This window comes from Perca fluviatilis, chromosome 12, assembly GCF_010015445.1.
Source record: "Perca fluviatilis chromosome 12, GENO_Pfluv_1.0, whole genome shotgun sequence".
NCBI classification, from domain to species: domain Eukaryota; kingdom Metazoa; phylum Chordata; class Actinopteri; order Perciformes; family Percidae; genus Perca; species Perca fluviatilis.
In genome coordinates, this window is record NC_053123.1 from 30620109 (window position 1) to 30642433 (window position 22325).

Sequence of the window (22325 nt, forward strand, 5' to 3'; positions counted from 1 at the left end):
GGACCCCACAAGCATACTGGACTCCCGGTTTTTGGACCCCACGAATATAGTTAAGCAAGCCCACACACACACGTACTCACACACTCACTCACTCACTCACACGACTCACAAATCATCTATCAACATGGCCATGCAAAACATTCATAGGCCTCAGTGTTTACTTAGAGGTACATTAGAGGATCCACAATTCACTCACATGAAGACTTCTTCCAAGAAAGGATGAAGACGAGGGATGCCCTTTGAAGTTTTTACTGGAAACAATTGTGGAACTGTGATTGGATGAAACACAACACCTTCAATGACAGGTCTCCACTTTTCTCCACAAAGAATCACGGAGAAATTAAACACAGTTTGACGTAAATCTTGTGTTAACTAGATACATGCTTGTAATTTTCCCGGAAATGAATCATTCAGAATGGAAAAAATCATAAAAAATGACTTATCGACCAAAGAAATCGAAGTCGACTAAGACCAAAAAGTCTGATTAGTCGACTAATTGACTCAGTGGCGGCAGCCCTGAAGTTTGGACTAGAAACAGTTGTGGGTAAAACACAACAACTCCAGTGATAGTGATCACAAAACAGAAAAAAAGACCTGATACCATAAACATTCCCCAAACGTATTGAACAGTGGTTCTAAAGCTTTTTTTCAATAATGTTCCCCCTTTGAACAGTTGTTTTAAGCCATGTACCCCCTGAGCAGCGCAAATCATTTTTGGTAGAAAAACAAAGTCTATATAAAGAGGAAGAATACAGCGATGTCAGCGATAGATTTACTAAACAACAGCCTTGGACCATTTAAATGCTGATGAGAAAAGGAGACAAAAAATAAAATAAAAAATAAAAACTTGAAAAAAGACATTAGAAAGAAGGAATTAAGGCAAAAATAGCTCGAAAATAGTAACAACTTTGAAAAAAGAGACACTAACTTCAAAAAAGCAACAAAAACTTCAGAAAAAAAACACTAGAAAGAAGGAAGGGAGTAAGGCAACACTAGGGCGACAAAAGTGACAAAAAAATTTAAAACGCGACAAAAACTTAGAAAAAACATTGGAAAAACAGACAAAAACGTCGGAAAAAAAGACCGTAGAAAAAATGGAAGAAAGTAAGGCAAAAATAGGTCAAAACAAGCGACAAAACCTTCAAAAAAAAGGTGACAAACTTCAAAAAAAGTGACAAAAACTTGGAAAAAGCGACAAACTTGGGGAAAAAAAGACAGTAGAAGGAAGGAAGGCAAGAATAGGTCAAAAGAAGGCCACAAAACCATCACATTTTCGGTAGAAAAAAAAAGTCTATATAAAGAGGTACAATGGTCTGGTGCAAAAGCCTTGTAACTGAAAAACATTTAGCGAAAAATGTCACGTACCCCCTGCAGACCTCCAAAGTACCCCTAGGGGGACACATACCCCCTTTTGAGAAACACTGGTTTAAACGACTAACTGTCAAAGCTGTCTGGATTTAGACGGACAACATTACCGCATTAATTACAATCCCACATTCTCTGTCTTTGTTTTGCAGATGTGGTGTACGTTGCCACGTGTAACCCGGTGTCCCTGTACTCCATGAAGGAGCGCGGGGAGACCATTCAGTGCATGGAGCTTTACGACGTCTTCCCCAGGACCATCAGCGGCGTCTGGCAGCCCTTCGTCACCATCGCGCCCCTCGGCAGTCCTCTGGATGGACAGGTGGTGCTGCACGAGGAGCAGGTTGGCAACACACACACACACACACACACATACACACAATTTATTTAAGTCCACTTAAAAAGAATAATTTACAGGGACATAAATATTATAGATTCGGTTAAATATATATACAAAATCATGGGCCGTTGGCATACAGCAGGTCTTCATACTATTAAGAATATTCCTCCCTTCTCATGGGTATGAGTAACAGCGTCTCCTCATGTTAGCAGACAGTGCACAGTACTTTGCTAGCCGTTTAGCCCTCTTTTTGGGCATCCCATCCAAGTCCTAACAAGCAGTTTGACACACACACACACACACACACACACACACACACACACACACACACACACACACACACACACACACACACACACACACACACACTACATGATGTGGAAATAGTAAGTTAGTCTTAGTATTATTTACAGTGTTCACATAGTCCAGTCTCAGTTGTCTGATGTCCTTGTTTACTGACAAGTACAACGTGTAATGTGACACTGACGCAACACTGGTATTTAAACTTGTTTTCAGAGCACATCCTTCCAGATTTAGAATAGCTTTGGCGCTGTCTGTTTGTATTTCTTAAAATGGTTGGTGGTTAGTGGTTGTCCTCTCTTACCCCAGAGGACCCCGGCCTATGACAGCAGAGCGCGAGACAAGAACAATGCATGTTAGCTATTTCTCCAACCCGAAGACTTTTACAGCTGTTGCATATTAGGCAAGAGGAGGACTTCTAAAAATACCGTGGCTGATGGATCATGTTACGTCTGTCTAAAAATGAAGAGGTCCAGACAACAGAAAGTTTATTCACAGGTCACTGGCTTTCCAGGGAAATCACACACACACACACACACACACACACACACACACACACGTACTAGGCATTTACACATAAATGCATGCACACTAGGGCTACAACTACCAATTATTTTAATTGTCGATTAATTAATAATGACGTCCTCAAATGTCTCATTTTGTCCACGATATTCAGTTCATTGTCACATAGCAGTGAATAAACTAGGAAATATTCACATTTAAGAAGCTGGAATCAGTGAATTGTTACTTCTTTTCAAATTAATAAATGATTTAAACCGATGAATTGATTATCAAAATAGTTGGCGATTCATTTAATAGTTGACAACTAATCGATTCATCTTTGCAGCTCTAATGCACACACAAAAAATTCAAAATTCACATACAAGGACATGCAAAAAACCAACTCTTAACACCCGGGCCTGTCAGGAACCACATCCACATGCAGGGGGACATACGCGTGTGCGCACACACAGATGTACACACTCTCCTCCAAAGGCAGTATATGTTTAGAATCAGGAAATGGGGCTTGCCTTCTCTGAATAGCTCATCCAGTCCTCGGTGAAGTAGTGTGTATGTCAGGAATGGGAGGCCATAAGGAAACCATTAGTGTGAAGCATGGCGGCCGGTGCCGAGGCCAGCTCCCTTGTGGCTCCTGCTCATAAAACTCAATTGAAGATGAAGCCTAGTGCGTCACAAACAAAAGCCTTTTTTGCACACAGTTAACCCAACACACACACACACACACACACACACACTGAGATACGCTCCTGCACACAGATGCAGAAGCACATACAAAAAATGTAAATTGAAGTAACTTGCAGCGTTCACATTAGCTGGAGCTAACTCCAGGGAATTTCGCCTGGAGAGTAGCACCCTCTGTTGGCTGTAGTAGAGCAAAGGGTTATGCAAAAATAATGCACTGTGTACAGCCACCAGTACTTTAGCTAGAGTCCAAATTAGTTGTGGCAATATAACTGGTACAGGTTGGACAGCAGGAGAGATATGCACCAAAATATGCATTTGTCTATAATTTTATCTATTCTTTTTCTAGTTTTTTTCCCCCTATGGTTTAGAACTAACAAAATAACAAACTCATCAAGAGCATCGGTGAGTTGTAATTGTAGACATTTATGCCGAAACAAAAGCACATTTGAAAACTAAGAGCACCTAAAAGCACAGCTTTTTGGTACCAGCCGTGGTACCAAAAAGAAAAGCACAATGCAGAAAGAAGTTGTTGCTTTTGATTCTTCATTCATATTTTATGTGTTTGGGCCCTATTTTAACGATCTGAAACGCAAGTATCAAATGTGAAACGCAAGTAGCTTTGTGGGCAGATCTCGGGTGCTGTTGCTATGATACCGGCGGGATAAATGACTCTTGCGCCAGACGCAAATCTAAAATGGGTTGGTCTGAAGTAGCTAGGTGTGGTTTGGGCGTAACGTGCAATAAACCAATCAGAGCGTCATCTCACATTCCCTTTAAGAGCAGGCGCGCTTGTTCCATGGCGGATTGCTATTATGACGGCGGATTTGCCTGGCGCACGCCAGCAGGAGCTGTCCGGGATGCGGCAAAGTAATAAATACCCGTCTTGGCCGGGTGGCGATGTTGCTGCGGCCTTTCGGGCGCATCTCCTCAAGTCTGGAGAGGATTGCTGCAGCCATGGAGCGTGGGCCTCCAAACGCACCACCTGCTCCTGTTGTGCCCCTTCCTCCTCCCCCCACTCCATCTCCATCCACCCGCTCTGTAGTTCAACATCACGTCTCCTTAAGTCCTCTAATATTTCCTCATTTATGTCATCAACACATCCATCATTCATGGAAATGTTGTGTAAAACACAACAAGCCACAAAGAATGCTGCGACTTTTTGAGGACTGTACTGTAAAGTGTCTCCTGATCTATCCAAACACCTGAAGCGCATTTTCAGTAATATTTTTCCTTGTAATTATGTACGGTTTGCAAAAATGGGAACGGCTGCGTCCGTGTAGATGAGAGAAGCAAAGTGTATGCTCATTGTGCACACGCTACATTATGGCCAAGCATGCGCCCCTAAAATAGCATCTGAATAACGCGCCACTGACTTTAGACCAGCGCCACTGACTTTAGACTAGTGCCACTGACTTTAGACCAGCGCCACTGACTTTAGACTAGTGCCACTGACTTAAGACCAGCGCCACTGACTTTAGACTAGCGCCACTGACTTTAGACTAGTGCCACTGACTTCAGACCAGCGCCACTGACTTTAGACTAGCGCCACTGACTTTAGACTAGTGCCACTGACTTTAGACTAGCGCCACTGACTTTAGACTAGTGCCACTGACTTTAGACTAGTGCCACTGACTTTAGACTAGTGCCACTGACTTTAGACTAGTGCCACTGACTTTAGACTAGTGCCACTGACTTTAGACCAGCGCCACTGACTTTAGACTAGCGCCACTGACTTTAGACTAGCGCCACTGACTTTAGACTAGTGCCACTGACTTTAGACTAGTGCCACTGACTTCAGACCAGCGCCACTGACTTTAGACCAGCGCCACTGACTTTAGACCAGCGCCACTGACTTTAGACTAGTGCCACTGACTTAAGACCAGCGCCACTGACTTTAGACTAGTGCCACTGACTTTAGACTAGTGCCACTGACTTTAGACTAGTGCCACTGACTTTAGACCAGCGCCACTGACTTTAGACCAGCGCCACTGACTTTAGACTAGTGCCACTGACTTTAGACTAGTGCCACTGACTTTAGACTAGTTCCACTGACTTTAGACCAGCTCCACTGACTTTAGACCAGCGCCACTGACTTTAGACCAGCGCCACTGACTTTAGACCAGCGCCACTGACTTTAGACTAGTGCCACTGACGTTAGACTAGTGCCACTGACTTTAGACTAGTGCCACTGACTTTAGACTAGTGCCACTGACTTTAGACTAGTTCCACTGACTTTAGACCAGCGCCACTGACTTTAGACCAGCGCCACTGACTTTAGACCAGCGCCACTGACTTTAGACCAGCGCCACTGACTTTAGACTAGTGCCACTGACTTTAGACTAGTGCCACTGACTTTAGACTAGTGCCACTGACTTTAGACCAGTGCCACTGACTTTAGACCAGCGCCACTGACTTTAGACTAGTGCCACTGACTTTAGACTAGTGCCACTGACTTTAGACTAGTGCCACTGACTTTAGACTAGCGCCACTGACTTTAGACTAGTTCCACTGACTTTAGACTAGTGCCACTGACTTTAGACCAGCGCCACTGACTTTAGACCAGGTTTTTTCTGGAATTGTTTTCTGAAACTGCAAAATAGCACCAGGGAACGTTTGCGCCTGAACACGCCTCCTCTTTTCGCTGAAGCAAATTCATTCCCTAATTTACCGACGTGCGTCTGTGGAGGGAAAAGTCAGCTGTGTGTCGGGTGCAAAATAGGAATGATACATGCGTCAGTGTACAAAGGCAATTGCGCTGAGTGCAAGATATTATTATATTTTAGCTCTATATCTTAACTTGCACTATTTTCTTTTGTCTTAGCTTTTACTCGTGTTTTTGTCTTTTAGTTATTTTCATTGCTGGAGGTGCCTGAGGCCAAAGATTTTCATTGCCAATGGCTACTTGTGTAAATGTTGTGCACAGGACTAATCTAGAACTTTAAACCTTGAGTCATTAACCCTAACAAGTCCTTCAAAACTGTTAACAGAGGTGGTCTCAGAGTCTTTTACTGCATTCAAATCATATTTGAAAATATGAGATAGTGTATTTACATATATATATATACCATGGTGTATTATGGCTAGAATACTCAAAATATTCAGAATTTTAGGCCATACTGTGAGGCCATAGTCCATCTTTGTCAAAAGATCAACAATAAATTGGAAGAAATGTATGTGATGTTTGTAGATAATAATCCGGGGAGTGTCAAATCTAAGACAAACATTTATTGCGTTAAGTAATTGACATAATGGAATGATTCATTTCCTCTCTCTGTCCGCGGACATGTTTTCCATTTATGCTGGCTGGGAGTTTTCTTTCCGGAGGTTTAAGCAAATTTGGACGTTTTGAATCCAGTCTTCTTCTGACATTTTCATTCCGCTTTCTGTCTCTTTCAATGTGTCCCTCTGCCAGAGTAACACGGTGCTCCATTTGGACATGGTAACGGGCGCCGTGCGGAGGCTCATGCTGTCTCCGGACACTGATCCACCCTCCGCCACCAGAGCCTCCAGTTGGTGGAGCAGTAAGGAACCACAGGTCAGATGTTTAAGTGTTTGGAATCATCTCCACAGTATTTGGTTTAGTTTATTAGTTTATAATATTGTGGACAGTCCCCCTTAAAGTGCTCATATTACGCTTTTTGGCTATTGTGTTATATATCTTTTTGTGCACGTTATAGGTTCACAAAGTGAAAAAGCCCAAAGTCCCCCCCAAAGGGACTTACCATCTCCAACAGAAAACACTGTTCACCAACTGCTCCAAACAGCTCTATTGTAGTCCAGCCTTTACTTCAGAGACAAACATGGTCACTTTGTAACACATGTTATAATGCTCGCCTAGCTGCTAGCATGGCATGCCCTCATACTCTGCTTCTGACTGGCTAGTAGTCCTTACCTAGGTACTGTCAGGGCACGCCCTCATACTCTGCTTCTGACTGGCTAGTAGTCCTTACCTAGGTACTGTCAGGGCATGCCCTCATACTCTGCTTCTGACTGGCTAGTAGTCCTTACCTAGGTACTGTCAGGGCACGCCCTCATACTCTGCTTCTGACTGGCTAGTAGTCCTTACCTAGGTACTGTCAGGGCATGCCCTCATACTCTGCTTCTGACTGGCTAGTAGTCCTTACCTAGCTACTGAGCATGTGCGACTCCCAACAAAGATGGAACAGAAGTGAGATGTCTCACTCTGTAGCTAAAACAGAGATCAACACACAGGGTGAAAAGAGGAGCTGGAGCAATGTGCAGTACAACAAAAATATGGTGTTTTTTGAAAACATATTCTGATATAACCTCTAAATACAATTATGAACCTGAAAATGAGCATAATATGAGCACTTTAATTAACTGTACAGTAAAGGGAGAAGCTTTAGCCTCTATGGCTAATTTCCAGCTGTAGCTCCCGGCCAGCTGAAAATAGGCATCATAAAATACAATGGTTAACATTAATATGAGTTACATTACATCTATGATGACAGCAGGCCTAAGCAAAAAGGATTAAGACATCCAAAGAAGTAGCACACAAACAAGCAAGCACAGATGATGGCAAAGGCATTAAAGCAGTTCATGCAGTACAGACAATAGAAAAAAAGACAATACAAAGGAGACAAGAGAAAGGAGAAAAAGTCAGAGAGGCCACATAGACTACAGGGTTTGCCCTGCCATTATAAGTCTTAGGTGCAGCACCCAAGCCGTTTTTGTCAGCACCTAAGCTAAATGAATGTGAAATGCAGCAAAAAAACGGCAAAAAAGTTGGGGGAAAAAAGCATCAAACTAACTAAAAGATTTTTCTCAGATCTAATGATTGTAGTTGGACTTCTTTCGCAAGTTTTTTCTGTGTTGTTTATTTATTCTCTGCTCCAGCTTTTCCAATCTTTTAGACACAGATATGGTGACAATAATGGTCCAAAATGATGTCATATTGCATTTTATTCATTTATTTAACTTTTTAGGAAAGACCCCTAAAACCAGAGCCGAATATGCGTACCTAAATCTCCCCCCCCCATGTGTCCAGTTTTACACAAGGACTAGTAATCATTTACACTTTACGACACTGAACTAATCATTCCAAAGTGAACGTTTTGTGTATTATGTGTTGTTTTGCAGGGAGGGCATAAAATGTGTCATGACTTCGCCCACAAAAACTGGCTCCTCTTCTATAAGGAGGATGGGTAAGCTACTCAGATCTAAACTGTTATTGTATTATACATCTTCCTTTTTTTTTATCCAAGCAATATGATGGTATTTATAATGTGTATTATTTGCTAGTGCCTGGCCCCCTTCACACAAACTTGAGATAGCTTACCAGGGTGTCCCATTTCACATACGTATCTGCATTATGACTTATGATTGTACTTTTCTTTTAACTTTTGTGAATAAACTGAAAGTGAACTGAAACTAGATCATCCACAACAGTGTTTGACAGCGCAAGCTCAGTCATTCGCTGGTAGTAATCGGTGTGTGTGTGTGTGTGTGTGTGTGTGTGTGTGTGTGTGTGTGTCTGTGTGTCTGTGCGTGTCTGTAGCAACCAGCTGGAGGTGCTGGATGTGCTGGAGGGCCGGGTTCACTCCATCTCCCTTCCCATCAACCTGAAGTCGGTCTTCCTCGTGGCAGAGGACCGCTGGCTGCTGCTGGAGAGCAACACCAACAAGTGAGTAAGGGACGGACTTCAAATCTCTCTGAGGGTCTAAACGTTTAAAGTGCTCATATTAGGCTCATTTTCAGGTTCAAGAAAATGTTCAAGTTTTAGCTACAGAGTGAGGCATCTCACTTCTGGTCCATCTTTGTTGGGAGTCGCACACGCGCAGGACTACTAGCCAGTCAGAAGCAGAGTAGGGCAGGCCCTGACAAGCAACTAGTGTGATCCAAAACCAACCCGCTTCAGCCAGTAACCATAGATACATCCCATGTCCCTTATTTGATAGCTCCTCGACTCCTCGGTCCTCAGCTGAACTGGAAGTTGTTCTGTACCTCCTCGGTGAAGGCCGTCTCAAAGCTCTTATTTCTGCCCCGAGGCGCGAGCATCAAGGAGGGATCATCGAGGAGGGATCATCGAGGAGCTATAGGCGAGGAAACACAAGAGCAGTCTTCCTGGAAGGCGTGCAGCTTAAGGAGTTGCTAACTCCGTACTTACAGCTGACGAACTCGTGACGCTTCAGAGGAAAGGACGTCTCATCCCTCTAAAAAAAAAAAAACATTTGCTCGTTGCCTCGCTCCTCTCGTGATTTCCTCGTGTCTCTCCCGTGCCCCCTCGGTGGGAGGGACTAAGACGCGAGGAACGGAGGCAAGTGGAGGAGTCAAGGAGGCAATTTAAGGGCTATGGGATGCACCTCATGGATATGACTCAGCCGTACATGTTTGAACCAGAGTCTGGCCCCGAAACACAGGCAGAACAACCCGACAGGCTTCGCAACCTAGACTGGAGCAAAATGTTTCAGAGTGGTAAGTTATTTAAATGTGAACAAATTAGTCTTTCATACGGAACGTTTCAATTCTGGACATGGAGATACAACTATCTGAAATCTTCAGGCCTCTGCTCTAACTAGCTTGGTTTGAGGGCGTGCCACGCTAGCAGCTAGGTAAGGACTACTAGCCAGTCAGAAGCAGAGTATGAGGGCGTGCCACGCTAGCAGCTAGGCGAGCATTATAACGTGTGTTCCAAAGTGACCACGTCTGTCTCTGAAGTAAAGGCTGGACTACAACAGAGCTGTTTGGAGCAGTTGGTGAACAGTGTTTTCTGTTGGAGATGGTAAGTCCCTTTGGGGGGGACTTTGGGCTTTTTCACTTTGTAAACCTATAACGTGAACAAAAAAGATATATAACACAATAAAGGAAAGAGAAAAAGCATAATATGAGCAGTTTACATTCACTCATAATGCGACATGCTGTATGTGTCCCTGAATAGGAAGTTCCTGCTGACCAAGCCCATGCATATGAATGCTGAAGACTCTGGAGTGTGTCAGCTCCACAGCGTCAGTGAGGACTCCGTCAGCACAGGCCATGGAGCCAGCTCAGGTACACACACACACACACACACACACAAATATACACACACACACACACACATATATATATATATATATATAAAGATGGACGTCTCTCAGCTCTAAACAAAAATTAACAGGCAGGCTTCAACTTTAAGGTTTTTTTAAGAATACAAAAAGTAAAATAAAAAAATAAATTCTACTTGCCCAAAGTAAATTTTTACTAGGCTCTATACAAAAATACATTTGTTCAGTGGTTATCAAAGAATAGTTAAGATAAGATAACACTTTATTGTCCGTAAACACGGAAATTTGTCTTGCAATACAAGCTCCAACAATTAAAAAGACAAAACAACAACATGAAGACAAAAAGTTAAATATATACTTTATCAGGCATTGTTAAATTAATAGATAATTAATATGGTGGGGGCCCAGCCCTGTAAGAGTGGTCATAAATAGTCAATAGTCATAGTCAAATCTGAATGAAGACGTTCCTTTAAAAACTGATCCACTTTTATCTGCCTCGGACTCAAACTCGCGGTAAGCAAAACACTGAAGTTGTTTGGACATCCTCTACTGCCGACGCTTGAAACACTCATCATCTCGCCACCCGTCGTTCTTCTTCTTCTAACAAAAAAGCCAGCAGTCACATGTCACCAGAACGCAATACTTGATTGGCCAACCCACATTTAAATCAAATCATTCAAAAAGGATTCGCCGATATGGGCAAGGTGAGTGGGGGCAAGAGAAGGATAACGTTATTTATGATGCCCAAACGGGCAAGTGGGTTGTTAAATTGACTTGCCCGACGAAGCGTTTTACTTGGCCCGGGCCATTGGGCGACCTGTATTGTTGAACCCTGACAGGGCTTTTATGTAATAGCCAGATGCTCTGTAACACTTATTAAAGACATTATGTCAGCGCTATTCACGAAAGCAAGCAAACGGACATCCAGAGAAATAGACTGGTGCCATGGGCCGCCATATGTCTGCCCTAAAAAAAACGACCTCTGTCGACTGGCCTTGAGTCAAACCAAATACATGGTGTGAACCATGCCGGTTTCAACCAATATTAAACTTTCAGAACGCTCACATGTCACAGTTAGTGAGAGCAAAAATGTGAAGTCATGAGTAACGTCCAACAATCTAGACTGAAATAGTCCACAAAGGTCAGAAGTCGCTGTAATAGCTCAGTGGCCCTAACTGAAGATGGTGAACTTTATTGTAATCTAAAAAGAAGAACTATATGAGCGCCTCAGAGGGTTGCTGCAGTGAGCTCATTGATATAATAGACACGTGTAGTACACTGCTCCAGTACTCTCCAGAGTCAGGGGCTTTCCTGGCGTTGTGGGGGACAGTAAGCATGATCGGTCCGCATACAGTAAAGGCAATTCTGTGATTATTTGAAAGAAATCCATGCATTTACCTGTGATTTCTGAACATTTGATAAACTGTGTATAATGCTAGAGTAAATTAAACCCCAATTCACAAAACTGGTTAAAAAAATTATAATATTAATATTGAAATAACTCACCGGGAGAGTCCGGTACAGCCTGTGGAGATAAAACTGAGATTAGCTCTCATATATTCAAGTTTATGTTCTGCTTGTTTAACGGTTGTTTGGTAAATTGCTCTCAAACACATTTAGAGGGGATTCGAATTGCTATTTTTATTCTCAATTCTTTTTAATTTTGGTGCTGGTGATTTTCCTTTGGGGCTAAAATCTCAACGCCAACCTTTCTTTTACTGTTTCTTTTCTCTCTTCCATCATGCTCCTTTCAATTACTCCTTTTCAATTCGACTTTCAATTTGTTTCTAAACTTGTTTCTACTTGAAAGTGTTGTATTTCCACTATATCTATGTATATACAGTAGGGCTGGGCGATATGGAGAAAATCAAATATCACGATATTTTTGACCAAATACGTCGATATCGATACCACAATGATATTGTAGTGTTGACTAATGGTGCTTTCACAAAATATTTACACAGTGAGATTTTTGATAAATAATCATCAGTAATGTGGATATAATGACTAAGCGGGTAAAGGTGAATAATAGAACAGTTACAACAGTCTGGTAAGTTCAGAAAATGACATCACTTTACTGTAATGCAGCCTTTAAAACCAGGAAAAGACACTTATGCCATATTACAATATCTAAAATCTAAGATGATATCTAGTCTCATATCAAGATATCGATATAATATCGATATATTGCCCAGCTCTAATATACAGTATGTGTGTTTTACGCTTGTATATGTTTTTTGTCTTTGTGAGGCACTTTGGTGCGAACTTGTTTGCTTTTAAAGTGCTATATAAATGAAATCAACTTTCTTCACTCCCTCTATCCCAGCGGAGGTGGCCGTGCCCCAGATGCTGTCGTGTGAGCAGCTACCCAACGAGAACCTCAGTGCCGCTCTGGACCAGAACATCGTTTCACCCAACCGTATACTGGCCGACACCGGCTCCTTTGCACGGGTCGTTGTGGGATTCCCAGACCTCGTGGTAAGATTATTAGGTAACACTTGACTTGAAGGTATCTACACTACCGGTCAAAAGTTTGGGGTCACTTAGAAATTTCCATTCCACTCCATTATAGACAGAATACCAGCTGAAATCAGTTGCATTGTGTTTTTTTAACCAGGGCAGCAGTTTTCAGATTACATTATGTGCTTACATAATTGCAAAAGGGTTCTCCAATGATTTCTCAGTTAGCCTTTTAAAATGATATCAGATTAGTAAACAGAATGGGCCTTTGGAACATTGGATGAATGGTTGCTGATAATGGGCAATGTAGATATTGCATTAAAGATCAGCCACTTCTTTCTACAACAGTCGAGAACCCTTTTGCAATTATGAGTTGATGAATTATGAATTATATAAGAGTGACATGATACTGCCATGAACACATGACACAGTTATGACACATGAACCCTAACATAACCATAACCATAACCATAACTTGACATGTAAAAAATCGAATGACACTTACTAAAAGAAACGTTTTTGACTTGTTTATGTTCATGACACTGTTCATGACAGCGTCATGTCCCTCTTATGTAGTTACCTTCAAGTAAAGTGTTACCGATTATTATAAAAGGACTTGGTGGAAGATTGTTGGGTTACTATTTGGGACAGGAAGCTTTTTCAGATTTGAGCTAATCATTTGACATTGAAGCTGCTCGGGACAACGTTTACCTTCGCACATCCTGTCTCAGTGGAATTTGCCTGCCTTCTCAGAACTCAGCTGGACATTCCGAAATTATGAAACCACATCCTGTCGGGACAACAATGTCCTATTCCCACAGCTTTTCATACCAATGTCAGATGTCTGGTTGGACCGCTGGTGTAGTATCTTCTCTATACAAAGGGAAGACACCTTTACCATCTACTGAGAAGAAGAAGTTTGCGGTATCATCGTTACATATATTCTAACTTCTAAAAAGTTATTTTCCACTGTAATGCAAGGCTGCCAAGTTGCGGAGTTTTCTCGTTGAGCTTAAGAGAGCAGACCCAGAAGGCTGACAGGGTCATTATTGGCGTTTTTCCATTACATGGTACCTGCTCGCCTCGCCTCGACTCTACTCGCTTTTTTTAGGTTTTCCATTATGAAAAAAAGTCCCTGGTACCTGCCGACGGGTACTTTATTTAGTATCACCTCTGTTGAGGTTCCAATCGAGCTGAGGCGATACCAAAAGGTGACGTGAAAACCTGCAGACTCCTGATTGGTCAGAGAGAATCGTCACTAATCACTGCGTCATCATTGCTAGCGACAGACGGGGGCGTCCTGAACAAACCGGACGTTTTTAAATAGTTTAGCCAGAGCGTTTGTCTCTGAAGTAAAGGCTGGACTACAATCGAGCTGTTTGGAGCAGTTTGTGAACAGTTGTTGGAGATGGTAAGTCCCTTTGGGCTGGACTTTGGGCTTTTTCACTTTGTAGACCTATAACATGCACAAAAAAAGATATATAACACAATAAAGGAAAGGGAAAAAGCCCAAAAGCATAATATGCACTTTAATGTACTCATGCAGCAGTGTTCTTGATGTACACGTTGTGATCCTCTTGTCTTTTCTTATCCAGTCCCCTAACGAGGTGTACAGCTTTAAGAGGCCTGTTGACCTATCAGTGATGAAGAGTGCTGAGACTGGGGCTCACATGTTCCTTAGAGGGGGGCTTCGGTCTGGCGCGGCCAAACAGGAGAATTGTGTCAGTCTGCTCTCAGCCAATCAGGTGGTCCGAGCCCTTCCACCCAGCAAGGTGCCCCTGAAGGAGGTCTACCCCAAAGGTCAGACTTCAGATCACACAAATGAGCTCAGAGACATGCGTTTTGTATACAACTTAGCAAATTAATTGAGACGGTGAATGTGTTCAGACTTGTTTTCTTTTCTTTTTTTTTTGTCACTCAGATGTCACACCTCCAATGACGGCAGCGTACCTGGAGGTGACTGATCTGAACTCCAAAAAAGTCAAATATATTCCCGTCCCGAGGTAAACCGTACACGGCTGTTTCTTACCCTTCTTCTAATTTGTCTAGTTTGTACATCCTAAATACCTTTCCTCGCCTCCTCTCCTCGCATCTTAGTCTCTCCCACCTGAGATGCGAGCGGAAGAGGCGAGAAAGAAACACGAGGAGTCGAGGTAACAGGAATAAAAAAAAAAAAAAAAAGCCTTCCCTGTTTGAAAGCGACGTTAATTAAATGGTGCGACGCCCTGCGAGCTAGTTCAGTCAGTCAACTCGAGCTGCACCGCTGTATACCGCTGCCTGCTTTCAGCCCTGAAATGATGGAACAGCTAAAACAGTCTGGTAAGGTCAGAAAATGACATCACTTTACTGTAATGCAGCCTTTAAAACCAGGAAAAGACACCACTTATGTCATATTACGATGTTATGATATCCAAAATCTAACATATCTACTCTCATATCACAATATCGATATAATATTGATATATTGCCCAGCTCTAGTTACAGTAAACATTTCAAACGTGAGTTGTCTGACTGAAATATGACGTGTGGCACAGCTGCCCATGGTTTGAATATTCCAGCTGTATGTCACGCCTCTTTTATACTTCACGGGTGCCGTAAAGACTACCACGGATACACCTGTCCATCCCTCGCTCACAGCTTCTCCGACAAGCCTCCTCTCTCTTCCTTTGTCTCCGGCTCCTTGCTCTTGGCTCCTCGCTCAACTCTCCCCCCTCTCTCCTCTCTCCTTGAGAAGTATTTTTAGGAATTGAGACAGCCTTCATCTGCGCTGAGTTCAATACTGCTTTTAATACTTTTATAACAACATCCTTTTTGCGTCCTGTAGCACCAGCTAGTGGTCAGAGACAGCTTTGCATTGAGAAATACTGATGAATTGCCTTTATATATTTTACTATCATGTTTTTTAAACTTGCAAAATTATTTTTTTAAACTATGATTTTCAGTATCATAGAATTATTATGTATCACACAAGAATATAATGTGTATAAAACAACCTTTACTCTCATCAGACATACAATAACAAAAAGAATGCAAATATTTTCTCTTTTCCTTTTTAAAAAAAAAATCTTTTATCGTGTTTCCTGTCTTGCTGTTGCATGTTCTGTGTGAGTCTGTTACTTGTCCTTTGTGACTATTGCCTCATCCCATATTGCATACAAGATTTCCCCTGCCAATCTAAATCAAATTACGCCAACTCAGTGTATTTCTTTGACCACTTGAGTCAAGTGAGGTGAAAAGTCCATTTTACCATCAGGGTAAACATCAAAATTCAGACACACATAGTCCATGGTGATCGTGTTGAGGCAGGTAAAACCCTGGCAGAACTTTTTTTTTTTGACTGGCAACAAAAAGTCCTGCTACGTCATGCTATGCCATGCTACACCCTGCTACGTCATGCTATGCCCTGCTACGCCATGCTATGCCCTGCTACGCCCTGCTATGCCCTGCTACACCCTGCTACGTCATGCTATGCCCTGCTACGCCATGCTATGCCCTGCTACGCCCTGCTATGCCATGCTACACCCTGCTACGTCATGCTATGCCCTGCTACGCCATGCTATGCCCTGCTACGCCCTGCTATGCCCTGCTACACCCTGCTACGTCATGCTATGCCCTGCTACGTCATGCTATGCCCTGCCACACCCTGCAGTTCCCTGCTACGCCATGAACTACTACAACAACTACTATTTCTAGTCATAGTTCCATTATCTTTATTGTGACTATTATCGCCACTGTTCATCACACCCCCAACCGGCACCGTCAGACACCGCCTACCAAAAGCCTGGGTCTGTCCCGGGTTTCTCCCTAAAAGGGAGTTTTTCTCTTGGGGGAATTACTGGAATTGTTGGGTCTTTGTAAATTATAGAGTGTGGTCTAGACCTACTCTATCTGTAAAGTGTCTCGAGATAACTCTCGTTATGAATTGACTAATGTACACATTCGAGGAAAGTTGAAATGTTAAATCTAGTGAAAGCCCTAATGGCCTTTCGATGACTTCTCTTAGTGACTGCGTCGCGACTTCGCTACCTATTTGTGATTGGCAGGTCGATGACGGTGTCGCCTTACACCAGCTGGCTGTCCAAGGTGTCAGAGTCTGACGTGCTCATAGCTGCTCTCGGTTCTGGAGGCGTGGTCACCGTGGATATGGGCGGGTACGTCCGGCTCTGGGAGACCGGATTGGACACCCTGCAGCGGTCGCTGATGGAGTGGAGGAATATGATTGGGACAGAGGATGGCAGGCCCATACAGGTAATATCACGAGTTTGTTTCAACATTTGAAATGGTTCATGGAGAAGTTGTATCACAAAGATGAGATTTACAGTTTATTTTCAACATTGAAATAAAAAGATAAATGAGAACATTTCAGTACAAGCAAGAAAACCAACAAAAACAAAATATTAGACAAACAGATCTTGCAAAATTAGTGTAAATGATTAAAATAAGGATTTCCATGTTCAAAAAGAAAAAATATAAATGAACCCCTTTTTTCTACTTCTCTACTAAAGTTGAATAAACAATTAAGTTCTTCACTTATTTATGTATGTATACATACACATACATGCATATATACCTACTTACAGACACACATACACATGCATACACACACAATTTTTTATTTTTTTTATTTTCCAGCAATCACCTTCCATGTTTCATCTGTCAGTTAAATCAAACCGAATAATAACCCATCCAAACTAGACATAATATATAACCCCAAGAACAATACAGTCGGTACACAATACAATCACCTCCAGTCCTCCTCGTACCCATCCAATACATTTGATTTTAAAAAGATGATTGGGTAATGGATAGAAATGAATGAATAGAAATACTTACAGCCTGCATTTTCTCTCAAAACCACAGAGGGGCAGTGCTACTTTATAAATAACCACAGTGACAACAATTTCAGATGGAAGTGGCACTGAATGCTTGCCTCACTCTGCCAGAATATATAAGCTGCTGAAACATTCCTGATTTTGTGCTAACCGGAATGTTTCCAGGCCCCAAATGTATGACCCGGCTGTACTCTGGGTGGGTGTGTATGAATGGACGGCCATTGTGCTGATGATGCAATAGGTTTGACCCCTCAGTATGGTTCAGAGCATGTTCGGACCAGCGTACTGAGGGAGCATTGTTAGGATGCCCACATACGCAACACAGGCAGATACATTCTTTAGATAATGTAGCCTCCCAGATGTAGTGGGCATTATCTGCACATCTGGGGTTTGTGCACATGGCAGTGAGAGAGAGAGAGAGAGAGAGAGAGAGAGAGAGAGAGAGAGAGAAGCCTTTACGTGGACTAAAAACGAGGATATTGAAGAGACTGATCATACAAGTGGATGATGTAGACGAGTGACTGTTTTCTCCCTTGAATCTTTAATAAGTTACACAAATTCACAAATTGACTATTAAGTTCTGTGTGCCGTTTAAGCATCTTTTACGCCAAACACGGGTAGTTTTTCCAGGAATTCAAATAAAGGGAAAGTAAAAATGATTTGTTTCAATCTTCACCATTGTCTACCTTTACTCCTGCAAGAAGTTATGAGGAGAAGTAATCGTTATGATTTTGCGTACTCATTCTGTGTTGCCATGACTCCAGAGATATAGATTTTCTTAAGGGTGTGCTGCGGTCCAACCCAGGGCTACTGAGCCAAAAATGAAGCTTTGACTGAGATTATATTCATTCATGCGCATACTCCCGTGCACCTGCACACCTGTAATGCGCACACGGGACCCCTCCGTGGCCTAGATTCCTCAGGAGTCAGGTCGGCTGTGAAGGGGCACCTTGAGTCCACTGTAGGTCAGACTTACACAGGCTCTCCCTGTGCTCTGTGTCAGCTCACTGGAAGCAACAGTAGCACTACTGTATTTAAACATACCTGCCTACAAGGCTCTCTGTATATCTGTTTAGAGATACGCTACTTTGCCAAACTCTTTACACATCTCGCCTCACTACGAGCTCACTTGTTTGCATGTGGCAAATGTGCACTGGGGCTCCAGATCTGCAAAGGAGAAAGAGAAAATATGTCATAAACATATGCCATACAGATGTTAAAATCATTTCTTGATATCAGACAGAATTGTCAACTCATTACACTCCGTTTCCATCTTCAGTCTGACATCGCCTCGACTCTAAACAATTTCGGTGGGGGGGGATTTGATTTTCCCTATATCCAATGTCATTTTAAGGCCAGGTCTCCCTGTGCTCTGTGTCAGCTCACTGGAAGCAACAGTAGCACTACTGTATTTAAACATACCTGCCTACAAGGCTCTCTGTATATCTGCTCAGAGATAAACTACTTTACCAGACCTTAGGAGCTCACCCGTTTGCATGTGGCAAATATGCAATACTTGCCAAATACCTCGTTTTTATGACACGCTTAAAGAGTGTATCAATCAGGCTTTAGACCAAAGTATGAAACGAAAAAGGGAAATCAGGAAAATAAAAGAAACTTGGGCTGCAACTAACGACTATTTTCATTTTTGATTAATCTGTTGATGATTCTCTAGATTAATGGATTAGTTGGATTAGTTGTTTTGGTCTATAAAATGTCTGTGTCCCAAAGCCCGAGTTGGCGTCCTCAAATGTCTCGTTTTGTCGACAACTCAAAAATATTCAGTTTACTGTCACAGAGGAGAGAAGAAACTAGGAAATATTCACAATTAACAAGCTGGAAATTAGAAAATTTGTACTTTCTTTACATTAAAAATGACTTCAGTCAAAATAGTTGGCGAGATAGTGATGTGGAGCCAGTGATCAGTTATAACGCAGTATATATAAATAGATAGTCTATATGAATGCAGAGAAGTAGTGAACCCAATATACAGTTAGTGCAAGATGTAGTCTAGTTAGTGATGTGGATCAGTGATAACACAGTGAACATGAACAGACAGTCTGCCAAAATGCTGAATATAGTATATATGTATAGTATGCCGGAGCTGATTACCAGGTTGTGTTAGCAGAGATCATGTCTGTTGAGAGGAAAGACGAAAGCTCTTAGCCTTCGACTCTGCCTGTGCGTGCGTGTGTGGGTGTCAGCGCATATGTATGAGTGCATGCCTGCAGGTGTGCATGACTGTCTGACATTGCTCTATAACAGCGCCGTTGACATCATCGTTATACACACCGATGCACAGCAGACATCAGCCATCATCTCTCACACGTCTATTGTTCAGCTAGTGCCAAGTAGGTGTCAGCAGGTATCCAGCATAATATGACCACATTGCTAGCAGTTCAGTCTTATATAGCCACTCACTCAACCTGAAACTTAATTGTACAATATGATTTGTTTTTACACCCGCATATATCAACGTGTGGGTGTTATTTTTATTGATTTTTTTCTTCCTCTATGGCCCTGATTGGACACCTGCCATCTTTTTCCCTCCCTTCCTCCCCAACTGAAGCTGAAGCTAGCTTATCAGTCACACTCACACGCACACACACACACACACACACACACACACACACACACACACACACACACACACACACACACACACGCTTGCTCCTTCAAAGTTGAAATCGTCTGCAGCAGTGCCTTGCAGACTTGTGCCACAATCTGCAAACAGCAGAAGTTAACAGTAACCTTCTTGAAATGTGCAAGTAACTGCTTTTGGAACAAAGTGTGGAGCTGTATAGCAACACTTGTTATTGTTGTTAATTCAAGTATAAAAATGACCAAATTTGAGTTCGGAGACACCTGCATGCACACGCAGCATACCTTGGATTCATAAGCTCAGACAAATAAAAGAGTGTTTCACATTTACCGCCTCATAACGTAGACACAATTTCGCATGTTTAAACACTTATGTGCAGGCATGCATTTATACCAGCACACGCATACACACTAGCATGCACCCAAGTTCACACAGGGCCACGCATTCACTTCCCAAAAAGCACTCAAAAGTAGGCTGTGTGACTGCACACACAGATGTCTTCACTCCTAAATCACTTTCTGTCTTCAGGCGTCTAAAGGGAGAATCAGAAATTTATGAGGCTATTAATGTCACAAGACGAGGCGTGGACCGCAGATGAGAGAGAGAGAGACGTCGGGTGAAGAAAAAGACAGAGAGAGGGGAAAAAGTCATCGAGAGAGGAGGCTGGGATGGAGACATAGATTCCCACAGTCATAAAAATGAGGTTTTTCTCCCCTGCGCCGCCTGCCCCACACTCGTCTTGCCTCTCTGTCTCGGGGGTTAAGGTGCCATCTTTAGCTTAATGGGACCAGTGGCAACCGCCACACAGCAATTATTACATGTGATGTTTTCAACCAAATACTGTGGAGAAACACATACACACTGTCTGTGACATCACCCTAAAGGGTTGCGTTAAAGCCTAAAGATGCACCGCGCACCATATTCTTGGAATTGGTTTGGAGCAGGAAAAAAATCACATGTTCAGCTACGGGATGGAGCCGACGATAGCCTGAAACAACTGTTAGACAAGCAGACCGCCCAAACACCCAGAATTAAGCCATCATGGCACATTTCAAAAGTACAAGTTTCCTTTCTCTTCAATAATCTAATGTTTCTAGAAGCCATTTAAAGAGATGCTAAAAGCACCCTAAAACTTCAAATCTATTATTATTTTTAAATATGAATTAAACAATTTTAAATTAACATGGTTTGGGAGGGGCACTGGTTCCTGAAGTGTTTTTTCCTATTTAAATGTTTGTTTTGTATCCTCAATGACCCGGATTATGAAATGATCATAGTTATGGCTACCAGTTTTAGTTGTTTCAACTTTGTTTCTGAGAAATCATCAGTGTTGTGCCTGAACGCGTTCATTGAACGATAGTTCATGAACTCGTTCATATTTTGGGGGAACGTGAACTGAACGTATTGTAACCTATTACTGCCTGATGAACTTTACCGTGAACTCCTTCATTCTGGTGTCTGTGAACGCCACGCTCTCTCAGTTTAACTTCGTCCAATAGGGTGCCAGATTTCTATAGAGTCTCCCAGGCTGAAAACCATGGCTAAAACACACCGTAAACAGGCCTTCATATGTAGGGGAAAAACAAGAAAGAAAAGAAAATCGGCACTTCAGTCCCATCCACAGCAAACCTGAAACGGCACGTTGAACTGATTGGATGTGAAGATGAAATCTGACGCATAGTTTCAGTGTTAAAACTGTTAAAATAATTGCTGTCTGTGGTTCTATATATGGGCTGTGGCAATCATTTTGAAAAATAATAGCTCGCAGCAACATATGGGGAAAAAAAAGAACTATGAACTAGTTCATTTTTGGAACTGTGAACTTAGTTCAAAATTTGGAAGTATGAACTATGAACTGAGCTAGTTCATTTTAAAATTTGTGAACTGAACTTTTTACTATTTTCATGTACAAAGTGAACTTTCCCAACACTGGAAATCATGTTGCGCCCATAATTTTGGCGTGGAAGCCGTAAACGGACTGAGACATACTGTATAGAATAACACTAATGCTAGGTGATCATATCAGGAAGAAATGTTTTCATATATAGTATTCATGTATTTAAGAAAATAATGGTCCTGCTGGGACATTATGTGACACACGCACACACACACACACACACACACACACACACACACAAACACACACACACACCACCCTGTCGCTGCATTGTCCAAATGACTCATACCTCTTTCTCAACCAGAGCTGCTCTTGTAGCCCA

The 22325-nt window shown here is 42.3% G+C and overlaps 1 protein-coding gene across 1 annotated transcript in view; it reads left to right on the plus strand.

The window, feature by feature from the left end:
• vwa8 (von Willebrand factor A domain containing 8) overlaps positions 1-22325 on the plus strand; it is a 128478-nt gene that overhangs the window by 73934 nt on the left and 32219 nt on the right. The window contains exons 29-37 of the mRNA XM_039817835.1: positions 1518-1705; positions 6621-6743; positions 8309-8373; positions 8727-8852; positions 10107-10216; positions 12539-12690; positions 14268-14472; positions 14594-14675; positions 16716-16920. Of these exons, the coding sequence (XP_039673769.1) occupies positions 1518-1705; positions 6621-6743; positions 8309-8373; positions 8727-8852; positions 10107-10216; positions 12539-12690; positions 14268-14472; positions 14594-14675; positions 16716-16920 (1256 nt within the window). The remainder of the gene's footprint in view (positions 1-1517; positions 1706-6620; positions 6744-8308; positions 8374-8726; positions 8853-10106; positions 10217-12538; positions 12691-14267; positions 14473-14593; positions 14676-16715; positions 16921-22325) is intronic.